This window comes from Podarcis erhardii (genome assembly GCF_964252035.2).
Source record: "Podarcis erhardii genome assembly, chromosome: 10".
Lineage (NCBI taxonomy): Eukaryota > Metazoa > Chordata > Lepidosauria > Squamata > Lacertidae > Podarcis > Podarcis erhardii.
The window spans coordinates 69444561-69470349 of NC_138500.1; the positions used below are offsets into that span (position 1 = coordinate 69444561).

General features: G+C 41.6%; 1 protein-coding gene and 1 long non-coding RNA gene across 2 annotated transcripts in view; one reads left to right on the forward strand and one right to left on the reverse strand.

Annotated features, from left to right (window-relative positions):
• The first annotated feature begins 990 nt into the window (after positions 1-990).
• On the forward strand, positions 991-24754 carry NAMPT (nicotinamide phosphoribosyltransferase). Its single transcript, XM_081878499.1, has 11 exons — positions 991-1127; positions 10596-10752; positions 13299-13402; positions 14192-14320; positions 15535-15693; positions 15986-16122; positions 18001-18226; positions 21057-21176; positions 22819-22959; positions 23071-23205; positions 24105-24754. The coding sequence occupies exons 1-11, from the start codon at positions 1068-1070 to the stop codon at positions 24216-24218; spliced, it is 1482 nt and encodes a 493-aa protein (XP_081734625.1). The 5' UTR covers positions 991-1067; the 3' UTR covers positions 24219-24754.
• Positions 16131-25789, reverse strand: part of LOC309351127 — a 45342-nt gene continuing 35683 nt past the window's right edge. Inside the window, exon 3 of the long non-coding RNA XR_014160705.1 lies at positions 16131-16647. This is a non-coding gene — a long non-coding RNA (uncharacterized lncRNA). The remainder of the gene's footprint in view (positions 16648-25789) is intronic.

Genomic DNA, 25789 nt, shown 5'->3' on the forward strand with positions numbered 1-25789 from the left:
GATTATGTAAATGGGAATACAAAAAGAGGAGGTGTGAGGAGGTCAAAGAAACAAGCTAATGAGTCTAAAGTTAAAAAAAATGGATTTGTTTTTAACCTCTTTTTTCTTTCTATTTTTCTCGTTTTTGGTACTTTGTATTTTTGTTTTTCTTTTTTTCTTTTTTCTTTATTATGTATTTTTGTATTTATGACTTTGTAAATATTTATCCCAATAAATATTCTTTTTTAAAAAATAAATATATATTTGGTTCAGGGCCGAATCACACCCTACAAGCAATCTTGTGGCGTCCCCTGAGGGGATTTACGGGAATCCCAGCCGCTTCCAGGAAACTCAGAGCCCACGAGGCTGCAGAGGGGAGGAATGTCCCTTCGCGCTCCAGGTTCGCTTTCCATTCCCCTCAGACGCCTCAGCAAATTCCGCCCGTGAGCTGAGGAGAATCGAAAGCGTAGCCCAGACGGCCGCTTGCCGCGCATGCGCGCAGATCCTTTTCTCTCTCCCGTCTCCGGCAACCTCCGCCATCCGCGTCGAGCGCCGCCTCACGCCCGCCCTCCTTCCCTCCAACTGCTTCGCCCGCTAAGCCCACCGCGCCGCCCAATCGGAGGGACGCAAAGCGGAGCGCGAGCCCCTGTGACGTCAATTGGAGGACGAGGGGAGAACGCGCGCGCGCGTGCGACGTCTCCGGGCACTCCACCAACCCCACGCGCCCTCCGCTGCCGAGGTTGCGGGACCAATTGACGGAGACGCCGAAAAAGCCCCGCCTCCTCCTCCTCGCGGTGACCTCACAGCTCTTTCTCTGTACCGTCCCCTCCCGCCACTCTGGGGACGGCGTCCAATCCAGGGCGGGGATGGCGGCGGCGGGGCGGTCCCTCGGCCCTCCGTGACGTCGTGGCCCCGCCCCGCCGCCCGGCTGCCCCCTGAGGCGCTCGGCAGCGGGCAGCGAAAGCGAGTCAGTCAGCCAGTGGCAGCCAGCCTGCCTGCCTGCCTGCCTGCCTCGCGGCGAAGCTCCTGTTCCCCATTCAGCGGCTCGCGGGGTCGTCGTGCTTCTCCGTCCTCAGCCCCCGAGCAAGATGGAAAGCGCGACGGGGGGAGCCGAGTTCAACATTCTCCTGGCCACCGACTCCTACAAGGTTGGGGGCGAAGCGGCAGGGAGGGAGAGGCGGGAGGGGGGGGCCGGGCGGGCGGGCGAGGGGGCCCCTTCGGGAGGGAGGCTGCCTTGGGCTTCTCCCCCCCCCTCCTTCCAGGCTCCTTTCTGTTTCGTGTTCCTGCCTCGCACCCCGCCCTCGCCAGGCCAGGCACCGGGCCAGGACGAGGCTGGGGCTGCCTGCATGGCGAGGGGGCAGTGGGGTAGCGTGGGGGGTGCAGGGGGGGCCGGCCGCACCGGGCGCAACATCTGGGGTTAGGGCAAATCCACGGGTTAGGGGGCGCAAATTACTTGCCTTGCCCCGGGTGCTGACAACCCACGCTACGCCGCTGCGAGGGGGGCCCGGAGCTACGTGTGGGGCGGCTCGCAGGCCAGGCCCACATGCAGGAGGCTGTGAGGTGGGGGGGGGGAAGCCGCCCCGCTTGGCCTTTGCCCTTCTCTCCTGCGCGCGCTCTTTCATGGGGCTCGCCTTGGTTTATGCAATGCAAAGCGCAGGCTGAAGCTTGCGGTCCTTTGTACACCTGGCTTGCTAGCTCGCCTGTTTTGTTTCCTGAGGGCGGAATTGTCAGCTCTGATGGCTTGGTCTGGCCATTGGAGTCCGGGGAGGGGGGGCTGTTCCCTCCTATCCACCCCATTGAATGTGTCAAGTGGTATATAATTTTAATGGAGAAGGGGAGGGAGGCGACAGTGAAGCTCCTTGCTTCTTTTGGAGTGCAACATCTCTCCCTCCCTCACATATCCTTACTGGTTTATCATCCACACATGCTAACATAGGTGGAGGGTGGGCAGCAGACACTGGCTTTACTTCTTCTGCCCCCCCCCCTCCCTTTATGCTTTGTGCTGAGAAGCTTCTGGTAAGTAATAGGCGAGTGCAGAGAGAGAAAATGGGGCGAGATAGAAAGTGACACCTGTGGCATGGAGGAGATGCCTCCCCACTGTAACTCCTACTGCACTTGGCTCTTTCATCTCACTTCCAAATTCTTGCAGGGGGAATGCAATGATAGTGAAACACCTGCCTCCTTCACTTACTAGACTTGTGGGAAGCGCTAATTTTAGTTCTCTGGTGGCAGGAAAGGGAGTGTTTCTGAGGAAAGGTAATCTTTGCAGGCAAACTGACTTAACACTTATCTGATAGTAGAAGTACCAGGTTTCTGTGTGGGAAAGAACCTGATCAAAGTAAGCATGCTGTTTGCTTTTTATCAAGATAGTAGATTCTGGCTACTCATCTGTACCGAACTTAACAGCTCTGAAAGCGTCACTTATACTATTGGTATTTCCTATACTTTTGGTATTTCCTAACTGTTACAACAACAGTACAGTGTTGTAGAAAAACAAAAGAGAGGAGGTTAATGAGAAAAGATAAGGAAGTTAAGCTCTTCCGGCAAGGTTTTAAATCACAGGGTTTTCGTTTGGACTCACTACTGGTTTAGCTATCCTTCAGCATACATATATTTGTTTCTTAGCAAGACCTGCCTTTGGTGCATAAATGGTTGGGTTATAATTACAGTAGTGATAGTACTACCCAAAGCTTAATTCTGTTACACATTTGTCAGTCTTTAAAAACTTGGAACTGTATATGGTGGTAGATCAAGCATTGTGAAACTGAAACCATTAAACCAGTCATACAGTTGTTACTGATGATAAAAGCATTAAAATAGCCGCATTGATTTCAGGGGAAAGTTCTTCTTGCAGGAAACTATGACCAATTTATGGAATTAATGATAAATGATAAATGGAAATAATTGGCTTAAAATTATAATTTCATATAATGGATTTGATTCAGATTTGCTGTAGTGATTTACCTGCTGCAAGCAGATATCAGTGTAATTTGCAATGTAATCCTTTACATGTCTACTCAGAACTAAACCACATTGAGTTAAGTGCAACCTCATAGGTCAGTGAGTATAGGATTGCAGCCTTAATTGCTAGATTGTGCCCTGCTAGAAACAATGACTAGCTTTTACGGGAATAGCAGTGAAAGAGATCCTTCTGTTATGTATAAGGAGTCTCCTAATCTTTGCCCAAGTGACTTTGTCATTTAACAGTAAATGAAAGCAATTCAGAGAGAGCCTTATGCTACTGTAGTATCAAATAGCAAAGGTTTAAATCATGCTTTCAAGCGTTCAAAGCACTTCCTTCTGTATTTAGCTGTAATCCTTACCAGCAACCCTATAAGATAAATCAGTATTGCTAGGCCCCCAGATTGCAGCTGGACTCAAAAGAGAGAGGCAGCTAGATGCCTGTGGGCATCTAGTGAAGTCAGAGTGAAGACTAGATTTGAATGGAGGACTTTCTAATTTCAGTTAGTCTTGTTTACTTACAGTGCCCCTGTAATCCCTGCCTTAGCAATCTTCAATATCCTTGTACAAAGCCCTACACTGGTTACTGCTAAGAGTCTAGTAGCCTTCTTTCTATGCTGACCCTGAAGGAAGGAGAGCCTTTCACCAGTAACCAGCATAGAAACACAGACTGCCAGTAAAAAGAGCCCACTCCCAAGTGAATTGCTGAAGGAGTGATGAACAGATCCCTCCAACCTCCACCAGCCTGATCACTTGCCTGCATGGAATTCTTGGTTGCTGGTGGCTATTGGAGAAATACAGTGGTACCTCGGGTTAAGTACCTAATTCATTCCAGAGGTCCGTTCTTAACCTGAAACGGTTCTTAACTTGAAGCACCACTTTAGCTAATGGAGTCTCCCACTGCCGCCGGCCCGCTGCTGTGCGATTTCTGTTCTCATCCTGAAGCAAAGTTCTTAACCCCTGGTAATATTTCTGGGTTAGCAGAGTCTGTAATCTGAAGCGTATGTAACCCGAGGTAGCACTGTATTGCTGAAGGTTTTTTCCACTTGCTGTGTATTGCCTTGATGTACTCGTCCAACATTGTCCAATATCTTGTCCAACATTTGCTTCTGAAGCAAGTGTGCTAGTAACCTGACTGTACGCTTATTACAGAGGAATGCTGAACCCCACAAGTGACCTGATTTTATTTAGGTAAAGGTAAAGGGACCCCTGGCCATTAGGTCCAGTCGTGACCGACTCTGGGGTTGCGGCGCTCATCTCGCTTTCTTGGCCGAGGGAGCCAGCGTACAGCTTCCGGGTCATGTGGCCAGCATGACTAAGCCGCCTCTGGCGAACCAGAGCAGCACACAGAAACATTGTTTACCTTCCCGCCAGAGTGGTACCTATTTATCTACTTGCACTTTGATGTGCTTTCAAACTGCTAGGTGGGCAGGAGCAGGGACCGAGCAACAGGAGCTCACCCCGTTGCGGGGATTCGAACCGCTGACCTTCTGATTGGCAAGTCCTGTGGTTTAACCAACAGCGCCACCCGCGTCCCACTGATTTTATTTATAGCAGACCTAATTGCAGTTCAGGCAGATTCGTCAGCCTCTACTATCTAGAGAGGGAGATAGTTATGAATCAAGGATGGAAGGGAAGCAGTACATTGTGTGTGTGTGTGCGCGCGCAGATGCTTAGGGAATTTTGAATTCTGATCTGAGGTGACCTGATCTGCACCCCCACAGCTGACTGGAACTTAGTTATCCACCAGCGTTTGCACTTTCTGAATGTTTCTGACAAAGTTTTCGGCACAAAAAATGCTCACTTTAATAGAAAATTGGTCTAGAAATCTATTTGAAGATAACACATTTGAACATGTGTATTTAAATAGAAGAGTGACTAGTGGGGTGCCACAGGGTTCTGTCTTGGGCCCGGTCTTATTCAACATCTTTATCAACGACTTGGATGATGGACTCAAGGGCATCCTGATCAAATTTGCAGATGACACCAAACTGGGAGGGGTGGCTAACACCCCAGAGGACAGGATCACACTTCAAAACGACCTTGACAGATTAGAGAACTGGGCCAAAACAAACAAGATGAATTTTAACAGGGAGAAATGTAAAGTATTGCACTTGGGCAAAAAAAATGAGAGGCACAAATACAAGATGGGTGACACCTGGCTAGAGAGCAGTACATGTGAAAAGGATCTAGGAGTCTTTGTTGACCACAAACTTGACATGAGCCAACAGTGTGACGCGGCAGCTAAAAAAGCCAATGCAATTCTGGGCTGCATCAATAGGAGTATAGCATCTAGATCAAGGGAAGTAATAGTGCCACTGTATTCTGCTCTGGTCAGACCTCACCTGGAGTACTGTGTCCAGTTCTGGGCACCACAGTTCAAGAAGGACACTGACAAACTGGAACGTGTCCAGAGGAGGGCAACCAAAATGGTCAAAGGCCTGGAAACGATGCCTTATGAGGAACGGCTAAGGGAGCTGGGCATGTTTAGCCTGGAGAAGAGGAGGTTAAGGGGTGATATGATAGCCATGTTCAAATATATAAAAGGATGTCACATAGAGGAAGGAGAAAGGTTGTTTTCTGCTGCTCCAGAGAAGCGGACACGGAGCAATGGATCCAAACTACAAGAAAGAAGATTCCACCTAAACATTAGGAAGAACTTCCTGACAGTGAGAGCTGTTCGACAGTGGAATTTGCTGCCAAGGAGTGTGGTGGAGTCTCCTTCTTTGGAGGTCTTTAAGCAGAGGCTTGACGACCATATGTCAGGAGTACTCTGATGGCGTTTCCTGCTTGGCAGGGGGTTGGACTCGATGGCCCTTGTGGTCTCTTCCAACTGTAAAAAAAAAAAGAAAAAGCTGTTTAACATGAATTTTCATGCACATTTGTCTAAAATGTAGAATGTGGAAATGGTGTGGCTTATGAATGAAGAAATGTGAAAATGGCATAGACATTCAAATTAGAGAATTTCTGTGTGTATGTACTAGTGAAGATTTATCACCAAAGACATTTCATTTGTACAGACCTTTGGATGGAGGCTAAGAAACTTGTAGAGTGCATGTGTACTGATCATTTTAAAAAACGTGCTCCAAACAGCTGCCTGAAAGGCAAAATAGAGGCAATTGGCATTTTAACCTGGGTACATGTACCAGTATATAGGGACAATTAAAAATTAATGTTGGTGTGCCATAAACAAAAAAACCCCAAACAAATGGTTGCCCTATGGACCTTACAGTCTAAATTTTTGCACTGGGAAGGCAACATGCAGCTAATATGAGGTGATAAATGTTTTAGAGGGATCTGAAGAAGATCTATAAAAAACACTTTATAGATGTTCTTGGAGTTGCTTAAAATTTAAAAGTAAGCTTATCCAAGTTTATTATTGATTGCATTTACATTCCACTTTTTCCTCCAAGAGCTCAAGATGATGGTGTACATGGTTCTCTCCCTCTTCATTTAGCCTGGTGAGGTAGTTGAGATCAGATAGGCTAGGCTGAGAGTGATAAGACTGGCCCAGTGTCACCCAGCGCACTTCATGGCCAAGTGGGAATTTGAATCCTGGTCTTCCAGGTTCTAGTCCTACATTTTAACCACTATACCACACTGGCAGTCTTTTAAATTCCTACAGAAAACTTAAGCAAACATGTTAAGTTCATCACTGAAAGTCAAGCAAGGATGTTGGTTGAACTCCTTTAACAAGAGATTGCCGCAAACCAGACCTGCCACTGTGAAGGCCCTGCTCCTTTCACAAGTCACTAGCACTCAGAGCAGGACTTCCATTTTAATTGGTGGGAAGACTGTGCAAAGTCTTTAGCTGTGGGTTAAAACACTTGCATTTTGCCAGAAAACTAACTGGTTGCCATTGTGGTTAACACAAAGCAGGTGTTATATTCACAATGCCTTTTCCCAATTGAACAGAAAACCTGCCATTTTCTACACTAGCTGGAACTTTCAAATACTTTGGAAGGGAAGCCGCATAAGTGTTGGGTGGATATGAACACAAAGTTTGGCGCTGTGTTACTTTGGAAGAGCACTTGTGAGACATCTTGCTCATCTGATTAGAATGCTTTTCCTTTTAATATGGAGACTTTGTTGATGGAAATAAGTGATTGTGATTCAGAGGAAATATAAGACACTAAACTAAACACATTACCTGGTTACAGATGACCTTAATTTCCCAAGATTTATAAAATTGTGTAGTTTGGGTTAAACCAACTCGCTGGCATACAGCAGCACATTTATTATTTATTTGAAACATGTTTGCCCCAATCTTTTGCTAAAAAGGGTTCCAGAGTGGCTTACGAAGATCAGTAGGAAAATAGTAAAAAGGTAAAGGTACCCCTGCCCGTACGGGCCAGTCGTCACCGACTCTGGGGTTGCATGCTCATCTCACTTAAGAGGCCGGGAGCCAGCGCTGTCCGAGGACACTTCTGGGTCATGTGGCCAGCGTGACGAAGCTGCTCTGGTGAGCCAGCACCAGCGCAGTGCATGGAAAAGCCGTTTACCTTCCCGCTATAAAGCGGTACCTATTTATCTACTTGCACTTAGGGGTGCTTTCGAACTGCTAGGTGGGCAGGAGCTGGGACCAAACGACGGGAGCTCACCCCACCGCGGGGATTCGAACCGCCGACCATACGATCGGCAAGTCCTAGGCACTGAGGTTTTACCCACAGCGCCACCCGCGCCCCAGGAAAATAGTATCTGCCTTCAAAATGACAGTCTGAAAGATGTGACATACAAGGGAAAGCGGTTGGGGAGGGAAGAGAGAAAAAGTAAGCTCACGAAAAAGTTCTGAAAGTTACAGTTCTTAAAACAACCAGCTAGAATGGAAACAGTTCAGATAGCCTCATTACCTTCTGTGGCAGGCCCTAAGCAGTGGAATTGTCTGTGACTGTCACCTTAATTGTATAGTTTGTGTTGTACACTGAAAAGATATTTCATCGCCCCTGATCCTTGAAATATAGATATATATGAAATATACGTATTTTACTACCCACCTCGTTCTTGATTATAACCTGTTTTAACCATTCGTAGTATTGCATATTGATCAGTGCCATGAAGCTTTTAATATAAGCTGCATAGTGCTCATTATTTGGCATCACATTCCAGACTGAAAAATACTTCTGTTCGCATTCAAGGAAACTCCCTTGATATGGAGCTAATTTTACTAGGCATCCAGGCTTTAATTTGCTGAGTTCCTGTCTGTTTTTGCACTAAAATCACTCTTCTGGATTCTGCAACTGGAATGCTGTCTAGTTGAGAGAACAATGTGCAGGCGTACATAGTCCTGCCTGAAAAAGTGTTTAATCAGAGTTTTAGCAGAGTTCTGGAAAGCTTTAAAAAATATTCATATTTTTTTAGTCCTGATAGGTTCCATATCACTTTACATAGTTCAAGTAAGTTTAGGATGCAAGATTTAAAAGTGAACATAGTAGCTCCCGGATCAGAAAACTAAATCCAAAAAGATACTGTTTGCTATCCAGAAAACATCTATGGTGTAGTGTATGGACATTCAGTTTTTCAAGCAAAGATAGGCTTGGTTCGAGCATCACACTAAACCATACATTAAAAGGAAGGTGCTCCAAAGCTCCCATGTTAGTCCTCAGCTCCTGCGCCACTGTGCTTCTTATGAAACAAAGCAGAGTCTGGCTTTGGTTGTCCATACCCAGGCTCATAGTTTGTTTCTCTGCAAACGTACATGAGTGTCAAACCAGTTTGGTCCTGGCTCACTACTCTGTGGTTTATTTGACGGAAACATACACTGAGCCTGGATTCAACAAGATGCTTTGTTCAAGGGGTTATGGCAGCAGGAGTGGTTACTTTTGAGTAGCACCATGGTCTGTGGGATGTGTGAGGAACATGTAAGCAGCGCCATGATTTAATGTGATATGTGAACCATAGAATGTAGTGAAAGAGCAAAATGAAAGAGCTTTCTTATCAAGTGTTTTCAGTTTAGGTATATTCCTTAGAGTAAGACCTGGATGTGACATTTAATATTCAAATATGGCACTCAAAAAAAAATTCCAGACCATGTAGAATTCTTAAAACTTTTAATAGCATTCCAACAAACCTTCTGATCTGTTATTTCAGAGAAAGGTTGCTGGTGTTAGCTGTGGACTGCAATTCAACCAATTGTTGTAGCAAATGCTACCTTTGGAGATGACAGAACAAAATAATTCCCCATTCTGTTTGTTTAATTAATGGGTGTCCTGCTTGTAGGGCTACATCAAACTCTTTAGAGTGGTTTGCTTAAATTAACTCTAAAATTATGAAGTTGTTTACACATTGTAATACGCCAGTAATTCAAATTTAGGATTTTTAGAATTAAAAAATCTGACTGAAAATATTTTCACTATATTAAATTTTTTTTTACCATTATCAAACATTCCCTTGCAGTGTTGGAAACCCAAATATTACAGCATTGTGCTGGTGTGTCAGAAACAGAGAGTGAAACTGACCAGTCTAATTCATTTCCCAACCTGAGAGAAATGCAAAAAAATAAAAAAGCATAAATGGTGGAAAGGAAATTTGACTTTTAAAAAACTTTTAATCTACAGCTTTAGTTTGCAGGTAAGGGAAAAATAAAATGCTTTTGTCTTGAAAATGTCAGAAGTACATATTTTAAAGTAAGCAGGGAAATCTTTCAGAAGAGGTGCCATCAAAATGATGTTCTATGTGTAAAATTATCCCATTTTCATGTCTTATTATAGATTTGTTTTAGTTTCAATAGAAGGTTAGCAGAGTCATTTATTGAAAACTGTGTTGATTAAAGTATCAATCAAAGCTCTTGTTTTTTCGTAAGCTTCCTGTAATTTTATAACCACTTATAACATTGTTGCAATTGAGGGGGGAAATATTCTGTACCATGTCATTCATTACCTGTGGTGTCACTAATGTGGACAATAAAATTTGGTTAATCTTTCTTCCCCTGCTTATATGGAGTTCTTGTGTGTAGCTGTGCAATTTCCCCAGGAAGCACACGATTGACAGGTGAAGTTTAAAAGGAGCTTGTTTATAGACAAGACAAAGCAATTTATAATTGCTGTGCAAGTAAAAAATACGCAACTGCTCAGGGTGGTGGGTGTTGAGATCATATGGATCTTCCACCAGAATAACTGGTTGCAAGCAATGCTTGTTACATTCGGTTTGTGCTTGAAGGAAAACTTCTAATAAGGACAGCAAAAATACTGCAGATCACTGACACCTCTAAAGTCAGGCTCCTATACTAGGTTTGACACTGGAGCCCCTAAGCAAAAATTAACCAAACATGTCGCTTTTCCCATTTGTTCTGAATTCTGGTCAGTTTCACTTCTCAGTTATGGAAAAGTTGTTAGATAAGCAAGATAGAAAAGGAACCCCATAGGTAATATAGTAATGGACATTTTTGCTTGGTCAGCTGAAAACTGGACAGACAAAGGGATGTCTGGTTGGAAATCGTCTGCTCAATATGCTACAAGAGAAGCAGAGTGCTAAACTGCTCCTTATTTTCCAAATCCTGGAAAAGCTGAACTACTTCAAGCTTGCCAAGCTGAGCAAGCTTGAAGGTTGAAGGTTGAAAGTGATCCTCACTAGAATGTGTATGGCACTGTCAAAGCTCGTTTGGATAACCATTTTGTATGTGGTGAAATGTTTTCTTACCCAAGTTTTTCTCATTTTAGGTGACACATTACAAACAATATCCACCCAATACAAGTAAAGTTTATTCCTACTTCGAATGTCGTGAAAAGAAGACAGAAAACTCTAAATTCAGGAAAGTGAAATATGAGGAAACGGTTTTTTACGGGTTGCAGTACATTCTTAATAAATACTTAAAAGGTATTTCATGTTGGAATTTTAAATAAAATTACTCATCCATTCTTTAACTTCACAACTTTTTTTGTGGATCCTTTAAGCAGGAGCAGCTATAAAGATGTCTTCATTCATGATAAAATAACTATCAAAGGGTAATATTGTTTGATACAGTGGTGCCCCGCAAGACGAATGCCTCGCAAGACGAAAAACTCGCTAGACGAAAGAGTTTTCCGTCTTTTGAGTTGCTTCGCAAGACAAATTTCCCTATGGGCTTGCTTCGCAAGACGAAAACGTCTTGCGAGTTTTTTCCCTTCCCCCCTTTTTCTAAGCCGCTAATAGCCGCTAAGCCGCTAATAGCGCTAATCCGCTAATAGGGGTGCTTCGCAAGATGAAGAAACCGCAAGACGAAGAGACTCGCGGAACGAATTAATTTCGTCTTGCGAGGCACCACTGTACTCTAATGGTTGACTTAATTTAAGACTTAGGTCAGGGGTGGGCGACTGGATATGGTCACTGGATCCTATTGTTGTTTCCCCCACCCCTCACGGGCCAAGAAGAACTTTCTGACAGTAAGAGCTGTTAGACTGTGGAAGCCTCTCCCTCAGAAGGCGGTGAACTCTGTTTCCATGGAGGTTTTTAAGCAGAGGTTAGATGGCCACAGGTCATGGATCCTGTAGTTGAGATTCCTACATAGCTGGGGGTTGGACAAGGTGCTTTCCAACACTGCAATTCTATGACTCTACAACATATTTATTTTAAAAATATTGATAAAATCAAATGCTCATTCTCTGCTGACCTTTCAGCAGCAGGCAAAGACGTTTTATTCAAGAGAGATGGCCTTTGGCCTTATAAGCTGAAAGGTATGGCCTCAGAAAATGCTGCAATTTCTTCAATTTCCTGTTTTTATTTACCGTATTTTTTGCTCTATAAGACGCACCAGACCTCAAGACGCACCTAGTTTTTGGAGGAGGAAAACAAGAAAAAAATATTCTGAATCCCAGAAGCCAGAACAGCAAGAGGGATCACTGCGCAGCGAAAGCTCGCTCCATAAGTCGCACACACATTTCCCCTTACTTTTTAGGAGGGAAAAAGTGAGTCTTATAAAGCAAAAAATACGGTATATGTTTGGTGAGAAGGTGGCATACAAATGTAACAACATTTGAATGCAGTTTAATGATTACCAAACACAATCTTTGCACAGAATCTAATTTTAAAAATTGTTTCCAAATATGATAGTGTAACTTGGCAAAGCATTTTATGGAAGTACTTGACATTCTTCCATAATGTAATAATTCTTCCAATACTTTACACCAGCTAGACTGGTGACTGGGAGTGGCCGCTGAGACCAGATAACACCAGTCCTGAAGGACCTACATTGAATTGTGCCCAGAAACTTACTGGGAACCAAAGTGTTGGTGCTGCCTTTTAAAGCCCTAAGTGGCCTCAGCCCAGTATACCTGAAGAAGCGTCTCCACCCCCATCATTCTGCCCAGACGCTGAGGTCAAGCTCTGAGGGCCTTCTGGTGGTTCCCTCACTGCGAGAAGTGAAGTTACAGGGAACCACGCAGAAGGCCTTCTCGGTAGTGGCACCCACCCTGTGAAATGCCCTCCCACCAGATGTCAAAGAAATAAACAACCATTGACTTTTAGAAAACATCTGAAGGCAGCCCTGTTTAGGGAAGTTTTTAATGTTTGATCTTTTACTGTGTTTTTAATATACTGCTGGGGAAACCAAACCAGATGGATGGGGTATAAATAAATAATTGTTGTTGTTGTTATTTTATTTACATGTGGAGCTGTCTGGTTTATCATATCAGCTTCTGCAAGTACAGTGATGATAATATATATCTTTAGCACCTGGGTTAGGGTCATCATTTTGTCACTGGCATGCAGCCAGGTCGTCATTTTCTTGATTTATATTGATCAGTATAGTGTCTAGAGACCCAATCTGAAGGAAAAGCTTTCTGTTTGCTATGGAATGTAATGGTAATCTAAGATTTACTATGTGACAACTGCAACTTTCATTCGAGTACATGAAATCGCTGTCAGACTCATCTGATTACAGCCAATGGGTAGAGATAAGCATGCTATTTTTGCTGGTATATTAACTGGCTATTTGATTTGCTCTATGTCCTAATTGTAAATCATTCATTTAAAATTAAATTGCACTTTAAGCAATGGAATCTGTTGTTGAGTAAGTAGTGTTTACAATCTGGATGCACCCAGCCCAATCTGTGGCACATTTACTTGGACATATATCCTACCAATTTCGTCAGGTCTTCTCTCAGCAATGCACCCCTTGGCATGTCTACTCAGACCTGCTCCATTGATTTAATAGGGCTTGCATTCAGGTAAGTGGTATAGGACCACAAGCCTGTACAGTCCTAGAGAGAACGGCACTAGCCGTGGCCAAGAAATCACAATTTTTGCATAGTTTGGCTAGTTTGTTTCCCCTCAGGATTTCCATAAAACAATAAATGGCAATGCCCAACCAACTTTTAGAACATATTCTTATGATTCAGTATTTTTTTTTGTAATTGTTATACATCTTTTAAAATTTTTCACCATAGGCAAAGTGGTAACCAAAGAGAAAATCCAGGAAGCCAAAGAGGTATACAAGGAACACTTTCAGGATGATGTCTTCAACGAAACTGGGTGGAACTACATCCTTGAGGTAAAATAATAATAATGAACACTTCAAATGTGAAGACACAAACACACTAAACTGCCTAATATTATCTGGTCTTAACTATGTGGTTGTAGCTGACAGATGCTTAGCTTCTTCAGTCTGATGGGAATAGCATAGGTACTTTGTTGGTATTTGTTTTTGTGGGTTTTGGTTTTGTTAATAGTTCATAGAGCAAAGCAATGCCTATCCTTTACTGGGAGTTGTTATTGTACACAAAAATATGTGGGAATTGACCTTGAGGTTTTTTTGGGTGGGGGGGAGGGAATCCATATAGAATTGACAACTGACACATTTGGAAAGAGCATTATAATCTTGTTCTATGCCTTTTGACTGATAAAAACCAGTTGGTTTTTTACAATATTATATTAATTTAAATTCAGAGGTGAGTTGAAACTGGGCAACATGTTGGTGCACCAGCAATTTGTCAGTGCCCTTCTAAGGAAGCTTACCCAACAGTTTGAAGGTACAGCCTTAAATTCCCTTGTGAAATCACTTGCTTTTAAAGAGGCACTGTGACTCATGAACAAGTTCTACAAGTGAGCTAAGCTTTGCTAAATTTAAGTTAAATCAATTATAAGCATTGTAACTGAAAAGAGAAAAAGTAGTGTTTTTTGAATCAAATTTGAAAGTTGTGTAGCTTTGTACATTGATTAACCCCCATTTAAAGGAATATACTGTCAAATAAAAAAAATACTCATGGATACAAAACCTATTTTTCACCCAATGAAAATGTCTTCAACCCCCTTTCCAAATAATTATTGTATCTGTTTACAGAAGTACGAAGGTTGTCTTCCCATAGAAGTCAAGGCTGTTCCTGAGGGCAGTGTCGTTCCCAGGGGGAATGTGCTCTTCACTGTTGAAAACACGGATCCGGACTGTTACTGGCTCACAAACTGGATCGAGGTAATTAATGAAAAATTATCTCTGTGATTGATGATAACTTTCTAGCGAATTTGCTTTATTTTCAACATGTCCTGATCATATATTTGAATCCATGTTTAAAGATGTCATTCTGCCCTTTGATATGAGGGAACACATAATTAAATACAAGTTGTGCTAATTGTACTGTGTTCCATGTGCTTTTAGACTACACTCAAAAGGCATTGGCTTATTCCTTTGCATGGGTCTCTTTTTCCCAGATGTATGTAAGGCGGCTTGTATTTCTTACTTATTGGCCCACAAGCTGCTTAATCAAGTTTCCTAGGGTTACGAGTTTTAAGATTGAAGCCATGTGTGCCCTGTTTGGTATAAAGTGGTGCCAAGGCATCTTTTATGCAGAAGGCCTCTTGTCAAGTTCCACCTCTCCCTTCTGTCCCCAAAGGGGCAACTGGTTCTTTAGAGTGTCACTATTTCCCCCATCTCTTTTTGCTAAAACTATATCAAGCACATCTGTAAAAGCTGGTTGGCGAAGAAAATCAGGTTTGGAAGGCCTGTCTAAATATTAGGTTTCAGAAGATGTCTGAAAGCAAGCAGGGATGATTCCTGCTAAAACCTCTATTGGCAAGGAGTTTCACCTGCCACGCCAAAGGCCAGTTTCTTATAAAGGCCAGATGAACCTCAGGGTCATGGGGAGCACCAAAAATGCCCCATCAGAAGACCTCAGCATTTGAAGTGTGGAGCAGTAAGGAGTCAGGCAGTACTTTGGACCCAGTGTTGCCAGTAGCTGCAACTTCTAGACCAGATACAAGGGTGAGCCTCACATAAAGCGCATTGTAGAAATAGAGCCTTGAGTTTTCCCATCACTTACTAGGCTCCTATCACAACCACCATCTTTTGCCATCCTTTCCCCCTCCCAAACTAAGTGAAATTAAGCCCAGTCGTGCTTATTTCTCCACAGACGGAATTTTTGTTGTGGGATGATGGAGGTAGATTTCTGTAATTACTTCTTAAATGTCTGTGAATGGGTTTTGAAAACCTTTAATACTTCAAGAGAATTTTCAAACTTGGAAAGCGCCAATAGAAACCTGAATTACCTTTGTGCATATATGAAAACTACCTGCCATATCTAATTTGATTCTGTATTGTAGTTTCCATTTAGTGGAAAGGTTCATTTTCCCTATTGTATCTAAGAGTGGGTATCTTCACACTTACGCATGAAACATTTTTCATCTTTATAGACTATTCTTGTTCAGTCATGGTATCCCATCACAGTGGCCACAAACTCAAGAGAACAAAAGAAAATATTAGCAAAATATCTGCTAGAAACCTCAGGCAGTTTAGAAGGTCTGGAGTACAAACTACATGATTTCGGTTACAGAGGAGTCTCTTCGCAAGAGGTAATGCTATTTTTAAAAATGTATTGAAATTACATATTATCTTTTTTTCTTTCCAAAATTGGAATCCATAAACTTCCACAGTATACTGTGTATTTCTTCTTGCAGCCTTAAATTCTTCAGTAATAGTCAATAAGTGTGGCACTTCATATCTTATTTACATTGTCCAGCAGATATTAAGACCAAATGAAGAGAGTACTTATTAATGTGGAGTTACTCTGCTCTGAAATGGAATCTTCTAGTGATTGCCATTGGTTTTGCATGCCTGTAATTCATAATTGTGTCTTATTCTCAGACTGCAGGAATAGGAGCCTCTGCACATTTAGTGAACTTTAAAGGAACTGACACAGTAGCGGGAATTTGTTTAATTAAGAAGTACTATGGAACGAAAGACCCTGTGCCAGGCCATTCAGTACCAGCTGCAGAACACAGGTATCTGTATTTCTTTGATGCATTGTATGTGGAAATCAAGTGCAGATTAGCTGAAGGTCTGGTCCTCCAGCATCTTTGAGGACCACGTGTCCTTTTTTTTTTTTTTTAAAAGGAAGCACACACCTTGAACTCAAATTATTAAACAGTTCATTAACAAGTTGATAAAACAAGTTGGTAATTACAGACAAGCAATTATAGCTGTTGATTCTGCTTGTTTTATATGTTCAAATGTAGTAGCATTCAATTTTCTTTTTGACTCTGATTTTACATTATTTAATTAGTCAGTAAATTCTTGCCTGAATAGTTAGTTACCAGGTCCCAGGAAGATAGAAGTTTGATTCAGCAACTTTAATATGTAACATGTTTTTACAGCTTGTTCTTGTCAAATTTTTGTGATCTGAGCAATAACTATTAGAATAATTATTTAATGTGTCATAATTGGCAAGCTTGATATTTAGTTAATTAGAAACTGAGTACCTCTTTTGTCAGCATGTTGAATTTTTCCATCGCTGTCAAATGCTTCCACTACAATATAAAAAGCTTGGGTTTTTGGAGTGTTCCAGAGCAGAAAGTTTGAGTATGTATAGCACAGCAAAATGAGTCAGTGCTGCGTAACCCAACCCCCCCCCCCCAATTCTAAGTGCTGCTTAACCCGTTAATAACCACGTTTCATAGGTCAGTATGAACAGATTGAATAACTTGTATGCAATGTTCAAAGAAAAGTCGCGCTGGAAAAAACCAGGGTGCCTAAATATTTGATACTTGCACTTCGGTTTCAACCCATATTCAATCTTTCTTATTTCTTTTGGTGGTCTTGCCAAGCTACTACATTTAGGTGGTCATAAAACAACACTCCAAGGGTTGTTCAATTTGTATGGGTGAAATGCAGTGTGGGGAATAATGTACCATAAAGTTGATAACTCGCTATGATCAGGTACATAACTGTCCTAAAAATCATGCTGAGGTGAGCTGCTGAAGTCAGTGGTAAATTCCAGTGCCTTTCTACTACACACAGTCCTTATTACCTTTTGGCAAGAATATAGTTTGATTTTTATATTCTGTTCCTTACTTACATTGTTTTAGAATGTTAATGATTTGGGTACTTTCTTTGCTACTCAACTGTCTAAGAGATACTTGGTAGACCTTGGAACTGTTTTTGTATAAGATGGTTCTTTAGTATACATAAGATCTCACTTCCTGAGAAATCTGATTACACACTTGGGATTAAGTGCAGATTTAATGTCCCAGCAATTACAGTCATACCTCGGCTCCCAAACGCCTTGGGGGAGTTGAACGTTCCAGCTCCTGAACGACTGAAAACCAGAAGTGTGTGTTCCGTTTTTTGAACTTTTTTGGGGGAAGCCAAACATCCGGTGCAGCTTCCGCTAATGTTTCTGATGCGCCTGCACAATTGGAAGCCACACCTTGGTTTCCAAGCGTTTCAGAAGTCGAACAGACTTACAGAACAGATTCTGTTTGACTGCCGAGGTACGACTGTAGCCTGACATTCTGCTGGTACCCCGTGTTTGCTTGTGTGCATGCAGTTGATCAGGGTGAGCATTATTACTGCTGTCTTGATACCTGCCCTCCAAACCTGGGCGTAACCAAGAACGTCTAAGAAGCAGTTAAGATATTGGGCTTAATTAGGCAGCAAAAAATTCTTCCACGTGAATGAAAGCAGAACATGAATAAACTTTGTAGTGCTCCAGAAAGCATCACTGATTGAAACCTGTACTGTCGGTTGGTTAAAAAGTAGTGTGAAGATAAGGAATGGTTGCATTTGTATTAGCATAGATTAGAGTTGTCTGCTGCATGCTAAAAGGAAAACATAGTGTGGCAACTAAATATCAAATGGGTAAATCTCTTCTGTTCTTCCAGTACTATAACAGCTTGGGGGAAAGACCACGAAAAAGATGCTTTTGAACACATTGTGACACAATTTTCTTCAGTGCCTGTATCTGTGGTCAGTGACAGTTATGACATATACAATGCTTGTGAAAAGATATGGGGTGAAGATTTAAGACATTTAATTGAATCAAGAAGTGCAGAAGCGCCACTGATTATTAGGCCAGATTCAGGAAATCCTCTTGACACTGTGCTAAAGGTAATTCTTTAAAAAAATCTTCAGTTTTTAAACTTACTCAATGAAGTTATTTGGGAAAGATCTTTTCTTTTAGTCTACTCTTTCTTTTAGTTCTACTCTTTCTTTTAGTCTACTCTTTCTTTTAGTTCTACTCTGTTACAAAATTGTATGATTGACAAAATGATTTATCTAAAATTACTTAGAAATATCTATGTGGACTTCACTAGCTATGCCTACAGATAATTTTTGTTGGATCTGTTCAGTTTCTGTATCTAAATATATTAATGAGCTATGCTGACGTTTATTAAACTGGTGTCTGGCATATATTAAGTTTCTATAGAAAGACCTAAACATCTCATATCGTTAACCTGAAATTCATAAAGTGACCTGGTTCACACATTATGGTAAACAAAATTATGCTTGGGACCATGCATACTGTGTTGACTTCCAGAGAGAAGCTGGCAACCTCTTTGTTCAGGCATAGGTAAACTCGGCGCTCCAGATGTTTTTGGGACTACAACTCCCATCATCCCTAGCTAACAGGACCATTGGTCAGAGATGATGGGAGTTGTAGTCTCAAAACATCTGGAGGGCTGCATTTGCCTATGCCTGCCTTTGTTCCTTCCCAGTGCTTTTAGCACAGTGTAGTGGCCAAGTCAAGATTAGGCTTTTCTTGGTTAAGGGCTTTTCTTCCTTAACCACAGCCTGTAATGATAGCTCAAGCCTTTTCTGTGCTAAAAGGACTAAAAAGAAAAGGACTCTGCAGGAGCGCAGTGACTGCAAATATGCTTATTTGCATGGTCCCAATAAGTCATATAGATCATGACATAGGAGTGAGGCCACCAATGCATGGGAACCAGCGACTTAATGGGCATGTGGCTTTGCACTTGGCTGTGCAGAAAGTGGATTTCACAAGCTACGTTGCTAAGAGCACGTAAAGATAATACTGGTGTGTCATGTAGTGAACAGAGGACCTCACAGCCCTGGCCATATTTCATATAGACACCAGTTTTGTGTGGATAACTATTTGAACATGTTATAATAATGTACAGTGGTGCCCCGCAAGACGAACGCCTCGCAAGACGGAAAACCCGCTAGACGAAAGGGTTTTCCGTTTTGGAGGCAAAACGAATTTCCCTATGGGCTTGCTTCGCAAGACGAAAAATCTTGCGAGTTCCCGCGGGTGTTTTTCACTCCCCCCCTTTCCTAAGCCGCTTATCAGCTGTTCCGCTGATAAGCCGCTTAACAGCTGATCGCTAAAAGCCGCTAGACCGCTAATAGCGCTAATCCGCTAAGCTGTCAATGGGCTTGCTTCGCAAGACGAAAAAACCGCTAGACGAAGAGAATCGCAGAACGGATTCTTTTAGTCTTGCGAGGCACCACTGTATATTGTATTAACTTTTGTTTTGATTTATTAGTGTCTCCTTAATGATATGTATGTATTATATTTGTTTAATCCTTTTATTTTTTTCTCTTTGTTAGCTATGCAATTTTTTTAAAAGACATTCACAACCCCATAAAATCAAAAATCCCATAAAACTAAACAGTTTGCAATACATATGTTTTGACTAGTAGGTTGCACCACTGAGTCTTTTCATTCTTACATATAGCTGCCTGTAAATTGATTGTCCTAACCCTTCCTTTCCGAACCGTCATGGATGGTAGCATATTATTTAAGTGAAGTAGTTCTAAGCTATCAGTTTGTTCTTTTGCATAGGACACATCTCAATTATAATTACAACAGCATTTTGGGGTGGGGGTGACATCACTATTTCCAGGGTAATAGTTTAGAATGGTGACTTCCAGACTAGTTTCTGAAATTTGGGGATTCCAGCTTTGGCTTTCAGAAATTTAAAACAACACCGTATAGTGCCGCTGCGTTGCCAATAAAAGTTAATGATTTCAGTTTACCAGCACAATGGAGTGCTTGATAAACAATGACAAATGTTTCAGCTGCTGCTATCTACAAAAACAAATACAAATATATCTGGTTTGTTTAAATTGGCACAGGTTCCAGTGGCAGAATATTGTACAATTTTAAGGCATTACTGAGACCTGAGGAAAGACCTGAGTAGGCACAAACAATTTTGTAATTAAATAGAGCCGTAAATCTCAAATTAAGGCTTTGGATGAGCTAGTGACTTTAGCAGGCAGCCATGCAGAAGGTAACAATAAGACTTGAACACTTCTTACTATAACAAATTTTCAACTAACTTTCCAGTCAAGAGACACGAGTAGTTAAGGCTTAATCCTAAGTAAATAGGACTACCGCTTTTTGGAAGCCTTCTACAGTTGTACCTTGGATCCCAAATGCCTTGGGAGTTGAACGTTTTGGCTCTCGAATGCAGCAAACCCGAAAGTGAGTGTTCCGGTTTGCGAACGTTCTTTGGAACCCGAATTTCCGACGCGGCTTATGCAGCTTCCAATTGGCTGCAGGAGCTTCCTGCATCCAATCAGAAGCCGCACTTGGTTTCCGAATGTTTTTGAAGTCAAACGGACTTCCGGAATGAATTCTGTTCAACTTAGAAGGTACAACTGTACTAAAAATCCAACCTCGCAAACTTAGATTACTTTTAAGAATATCACAGTCTGGCTTCCCTATACCAAGTCGTTGCATTGGTCTATCTCGTTCAGTGTTCTCCACACACTGAATGGCAGCGGGTTTCTTGACAAGGAATATTCTCAGCAGGGATTGAGCCTTGGGAGTTGTATGCCTCAATACAGTGGCTGAGTTCCTTTATGTTCACCTTCTTGAAGCATAAAATTTTGACCCAAGGCACACATATTTGTATGACTGAACTGGCTTATTCAGCGAAGTAATGGACTAATTGTTTAATTTGGCTTTCTGCAGGTTTTGGAGATTCTAGGAAGGAAGTTCCCTATTACAGAAAATGAAAAAGGCTATAAAGTGTTGCCCCCTTACTTAAGAATTATTCAAGGAGATGGTGTAGATATCAACACATTACAAGAGGTGCGCCTTTTTATTAATATGTAGATTGCGTCTTCAGTGTCTTCTCTGACACAGCAATTAAATAAGATGTTCAGAGGGGGGAAATGATTAACAACTTTGTTTTTGTTCACATTTTTGTTCATATTATTCCCAAATGGGTCAGTGTGCTTGACTGTTAACTAGATGGTTGCTAGCCTGAGCCCACCCAGGATACCAAGGGGTTGGACTAGATGACCCTCAGGGCCCTTCCAACTCTACGATTTTATGATTTAAGATTGTATGTCACAGCTTAGTTTCATCTGGCCTCTAATGTGATGCCAAAAACACTCCTGCCCTTGAAAGAAATGTGGCCTGCTGTTAACTGGCTGCATCTAGCCTTTGAAAGTTGTCTTCAGACTGAAGGCTATCCAGTGCTGTGAAAGACGCTACCTTGAAGGAAGATGTCTTGAAGCAGCCGATCAGATAGCTGAGAGCTGCCTAATCTCAGGATAACACTTGATAGCGACCCACCCCCCAGCCTATGGAGGGAAGCCACCAAAGATGCAGATTATCTGGTGCAGAAGAGCCTTTGGAAGGTGAGGAGAGAGCACACCTGGTCAGGCAATTCTGCTGGAAGTTTCTCTGGGGCTCTTCTAACAGTATATAACCCAGTATAGACAGGAAGATGAAATAGGGTGTGGGAAATTGGAGAGCGCAAAGAGTTAAAGGTAAAGGTACCCCTGCCCGTACGGGCCAGTCGTGTCCGACTCTAGGGTTGTGCACCCATCTCACTTAAGAGGCCGGGGGCCAGCGCTGTCCGGAGACACTTCCGGGTCACGTGGCCAGCGTGACGAAGCTGCTCTGGCGAGCCAGCACCAGTGCTGCACACGGAGACGCCGTTTTACCTTCCCGCTATAAAGCAGTACCTATTTATCTACTTGCACTTTGACGTGCTTTCGAACTGCTAGGTGGGCAGGAGCTGGGACCGAAAGACGGGAGCTCACCCCGCTGCGGGGTTTCGAACCGCCGACCATGTGATTGGCAAGCCCTAGGCGCTGAGGTTTTACCCACAGCACCACCCGCGTCCCACCGCGCAAAGAGTTATGAAGGTGTAAATAGAGCAGGAGCTGATCTGTGCTTTCAAAGGCATTTCTTGGACCATTAAACCACAGAAATCAATTGCTCACTCATTTGTGTGTTTCTGTGGTTCAATAGATTAGTAACAGCTGTAGTGCATGAACATTGCTAGTTGTCACTTGGCATACAAAAGCACCATCTAACCTTGAACTGAAATAACATGTGAGCAAACCTTAGCAGAAGGGAGGAAGTGAAGTCTGAGTGTTTGTCTTTCAGCTGGAAAAATAAATGGCGTTTTTATCCTCACATGTTGCTGTAAAGTCAGTATCTTTGTGTGTAAAATATGCCTACCTACCAGTGCAGTTGTTTCCCCCAAAGATAATTAATTGCACTTTTATGCATATTATGGTATTTGTTGGCAGCAGTTTGCTGTAACTACATGAAATATTTTCAGAGGGTTTGCGAAGTATCACTGAGCCTTAAATAGTCTAAAGTTCCTGTTCCCATAATATACACTAGTCTGTAAAAGAACACCATGGTAAATGCTTAATATGAAAAATGTCTTATTTGTGCACCTCTTAATTTTATTTTATTGCTTTCTTATCAGATGGTGGAAGGAATGAAACAAAATAAATGGAGTATTGAAAATATTTCATTTGGGTCTGGTGGAGCTTTACTGCAGAAAATAACTAGGGATCTCTTGAATTGTTCCTTCAAATGCAGTTATGTGGTAACCAACGGCCTTGGGGTATGTTCTTTAAATGTAGATTTTACATTAGAAAAAAAGGGCCTTGATTTCATTCTTCAGTGTGAATGTGCTCATCTTTTACTCATAGCATCTTTTTATTCCAAATTTTAGGTAAACGTGTTTAAAGATCCTGTAGCTGATCCCAACAAAAGGTCAAAGAAAGGCAGGTTGTCTTTACACATGACTCCCGATGGAGACTTCGTTACGCTAGAAGAAGGCAAGGGAGACCTTGAAGAATATGGGCAGGTATGTATGCCTTAAACCCTTGATGTAGGGTGATATCAAAAGTTAGTCATGCATAGTCCCATCTGTGGACTTAACTAATTTTTATAGCATGCTGAATACAGTTGATGTTCAGTAATTGTAGCATCAGGTGATTACTTGAACGTGTGAACCAATCAGCACCAGGGAAGAACCTGAGTATTAACCAATGCCTATCCCAGGGCAATCATTTTCAATTGCAATAGTTCACGTTTTTAACAGAGCCGTAAAGGGATAAGACTTACAAGTGTGTGAATCAGCCCATGGTTCTATTTTAATACGGGTTTTAACTTAAATCATAATTACCATGATATGTAAATTAAAAAACTCAGAGTTAAAGCTGTGGTTTCTCCAAGTTTTGAGTTTATGTGCTGCTGAAGCAAGCACACTTTGCCAGGTTTGAGGAGCCCAGTTTGAAATAGAATCTGTTGGACATTAATGTTCATTTAGGGGCTAATTGTCCATACAATTGTCCACTCTCAAGCCCTAGGCACAGTTAGCTGCTAAAAGAGGTAAGATGCTTTCTCTATTTATTCAAACAGATTTATATATTGCTTAACAAAAACACCAACATTCCAAGTGGTTTACATAAAATAAAACAAAATATTCATTAAAATACAGATAAAATCAACCAACTTTAAAAACAAGTAGGTAGAAAAGCAACAGTCTGAACGACAGATATGGATAATAAAATCTATGTTCCCTGCCTGTCTCTGGGGGACTTCAAATTCCTCCCAGCCTGGCTTATATGTGTCTGAGTTTGGAATGATGAGCTGTGTCGCTCTTGAGTGAGGGTCTTCATCTGCCAAAACAGACTCCTTGACATTGACAGGCCAAATACTGTTTTATTATTGAAACTAAGAGAAAATGGTTTCTGTTTGCAGGATCTCCTTCATACAGTGTTTAAGAATGGAATAGTAACGAAGTCCTATTCGTTTGATGAAGTAAGAAAAAATGCCAAGCTGAAGAGTAGTGAACTGACAGAGGCATCTCACTAAAGTTTCATTCCATGTTTGTATTTGTGTAACAACTGTGTACTGCATAGCTAATGATTTCTTGTACAGATCTGTGTGTTTCTGTTTGCCACATTATAGCCAAATTATTTGTTGGTTTATGGACATCACTGCCCTCTCTCTTCTTTTCCTTTATTTTTGCCAGCCTTTAGAGAAAAAAATGGAGTTGGGAAAACACTTGCAGTGTAAAATATGTGCTTCTAGGAGTCCTTTGGTATTCAATCTGGTATTGAGCTCCTCATTAATGAGACACAACTGAGACTTTTTATACATATAAATATATATATATATAGCAACATACCACAAAACAGATCTGCATAAAAGTATCATTGCTTTATGTTTATATTTACCTTGTATTTTTGTACAAACAAGATTGTGTAAAATATATTTAAAAGTTACAATTATAATGTCTTTCCAACTTTTCATGATTTTTATGAGCACAGACTTTCAAGGAAATATTTTGAGGTGGGGGAATACATTGCCTTTGTGTCCATTGATCAGCAAATAAAACATGGCCTTAAGTTTTGTTGTGACAACTGTACTATTTGGAAGTTTTAATCAGGATAGCTCCCTCAAAACCCACAGACAAAGGGACTTTGCTGTTCATTGTAGCTACTGGCCAGCGAAACCTCCTGTTCTTGCTGAGGTGCTGTGAGAATATATAAACACAAACACTTTCTAGACAGTAGGCGATCTAACTGGAATGCCAAATGAGGAAGGACTTCTTACTGCAACACAGATTGCCAAATGCACCTCAATATTCCAGTAATATTGGAATCTGAAATCAGTGCAACTCATTTCCAAGTAAGCTTGAAGGAGATCTGGCAGCAGAACTTCTAAGGGATTTCCTTCCGCTACGGAACATATATTTATATCTAAAATATTGACAGGTAGGGAAGTGATGTATTAAAGTAACTACACTTCGGGGTTTATTTTTACATATATTGTGACAAACCTAAAAGCAGAATACTGGTCTTAGTTGTGCACTTTTTTACTTTTTGTATTTTGGTCTTTGATTTTGCCTTTTTGTCAGACTGGATGTTGACCTTGTATAGACGTCTTAACTATTTTTTTTGTTGAACAACTTTAATAAAACATTATACTAGCAAACTCCTTTTACATTGGTAGCCTCCCCTATAGGGGATACTATGCAGAGGTTAACTATTTTAAATACTAAAGGTGATGAAAGGTACTCTTCATGACTGCACTTGATTCACTTTCTACACATGCTTTGAATTTCTTACTAAAGAACAAGTCTGTTGGTGAATGACTGGGCATGTTGTATCAAGTTCTCAGGTGTACAGCCATACTTCGGGCTGGTAGAAGACATGGATTTGTCAGCCTTTCTAGAGGAAGCAATATAATTTTGGTTTGTTAGCTCTGGTGAGGGATAAAATCTCGGATCGCTGTATAGGTGACGCGTAAGTGGGTTTAAACAATTATCTGGGAAATGGTTCAGAAGAGCTCTAACATAATGGAGAAAACAAAGATAATATACTTTTAAAAATGCTTGAAAAGCCATATTTTAATATTCCTGCTATGGAACATACTTAATT

Coding starts and splice junctions, on each gene's coding strand:
- NAMPT (XM_081878499.1), top strand. CDS start 1,068: ATGGAAAGCGCGACGGGGGGAGCCGAGTTCAACATTCTCCTGGCCACC. Junction 10,753..13,298: donor TCTTAATAAATACTTAAAAG/GTATTTCATGTT, acceptor TTTTCACCATAG/GCAAAGTGGTAACCAAAGAG. Junction 16,123..18,000: donor GTACCAGCTGCAGAACACAG/GTATCTGTATTT, acceptor CTGTTCTTCCAG/TACTATAACAGCTTGGGGGA.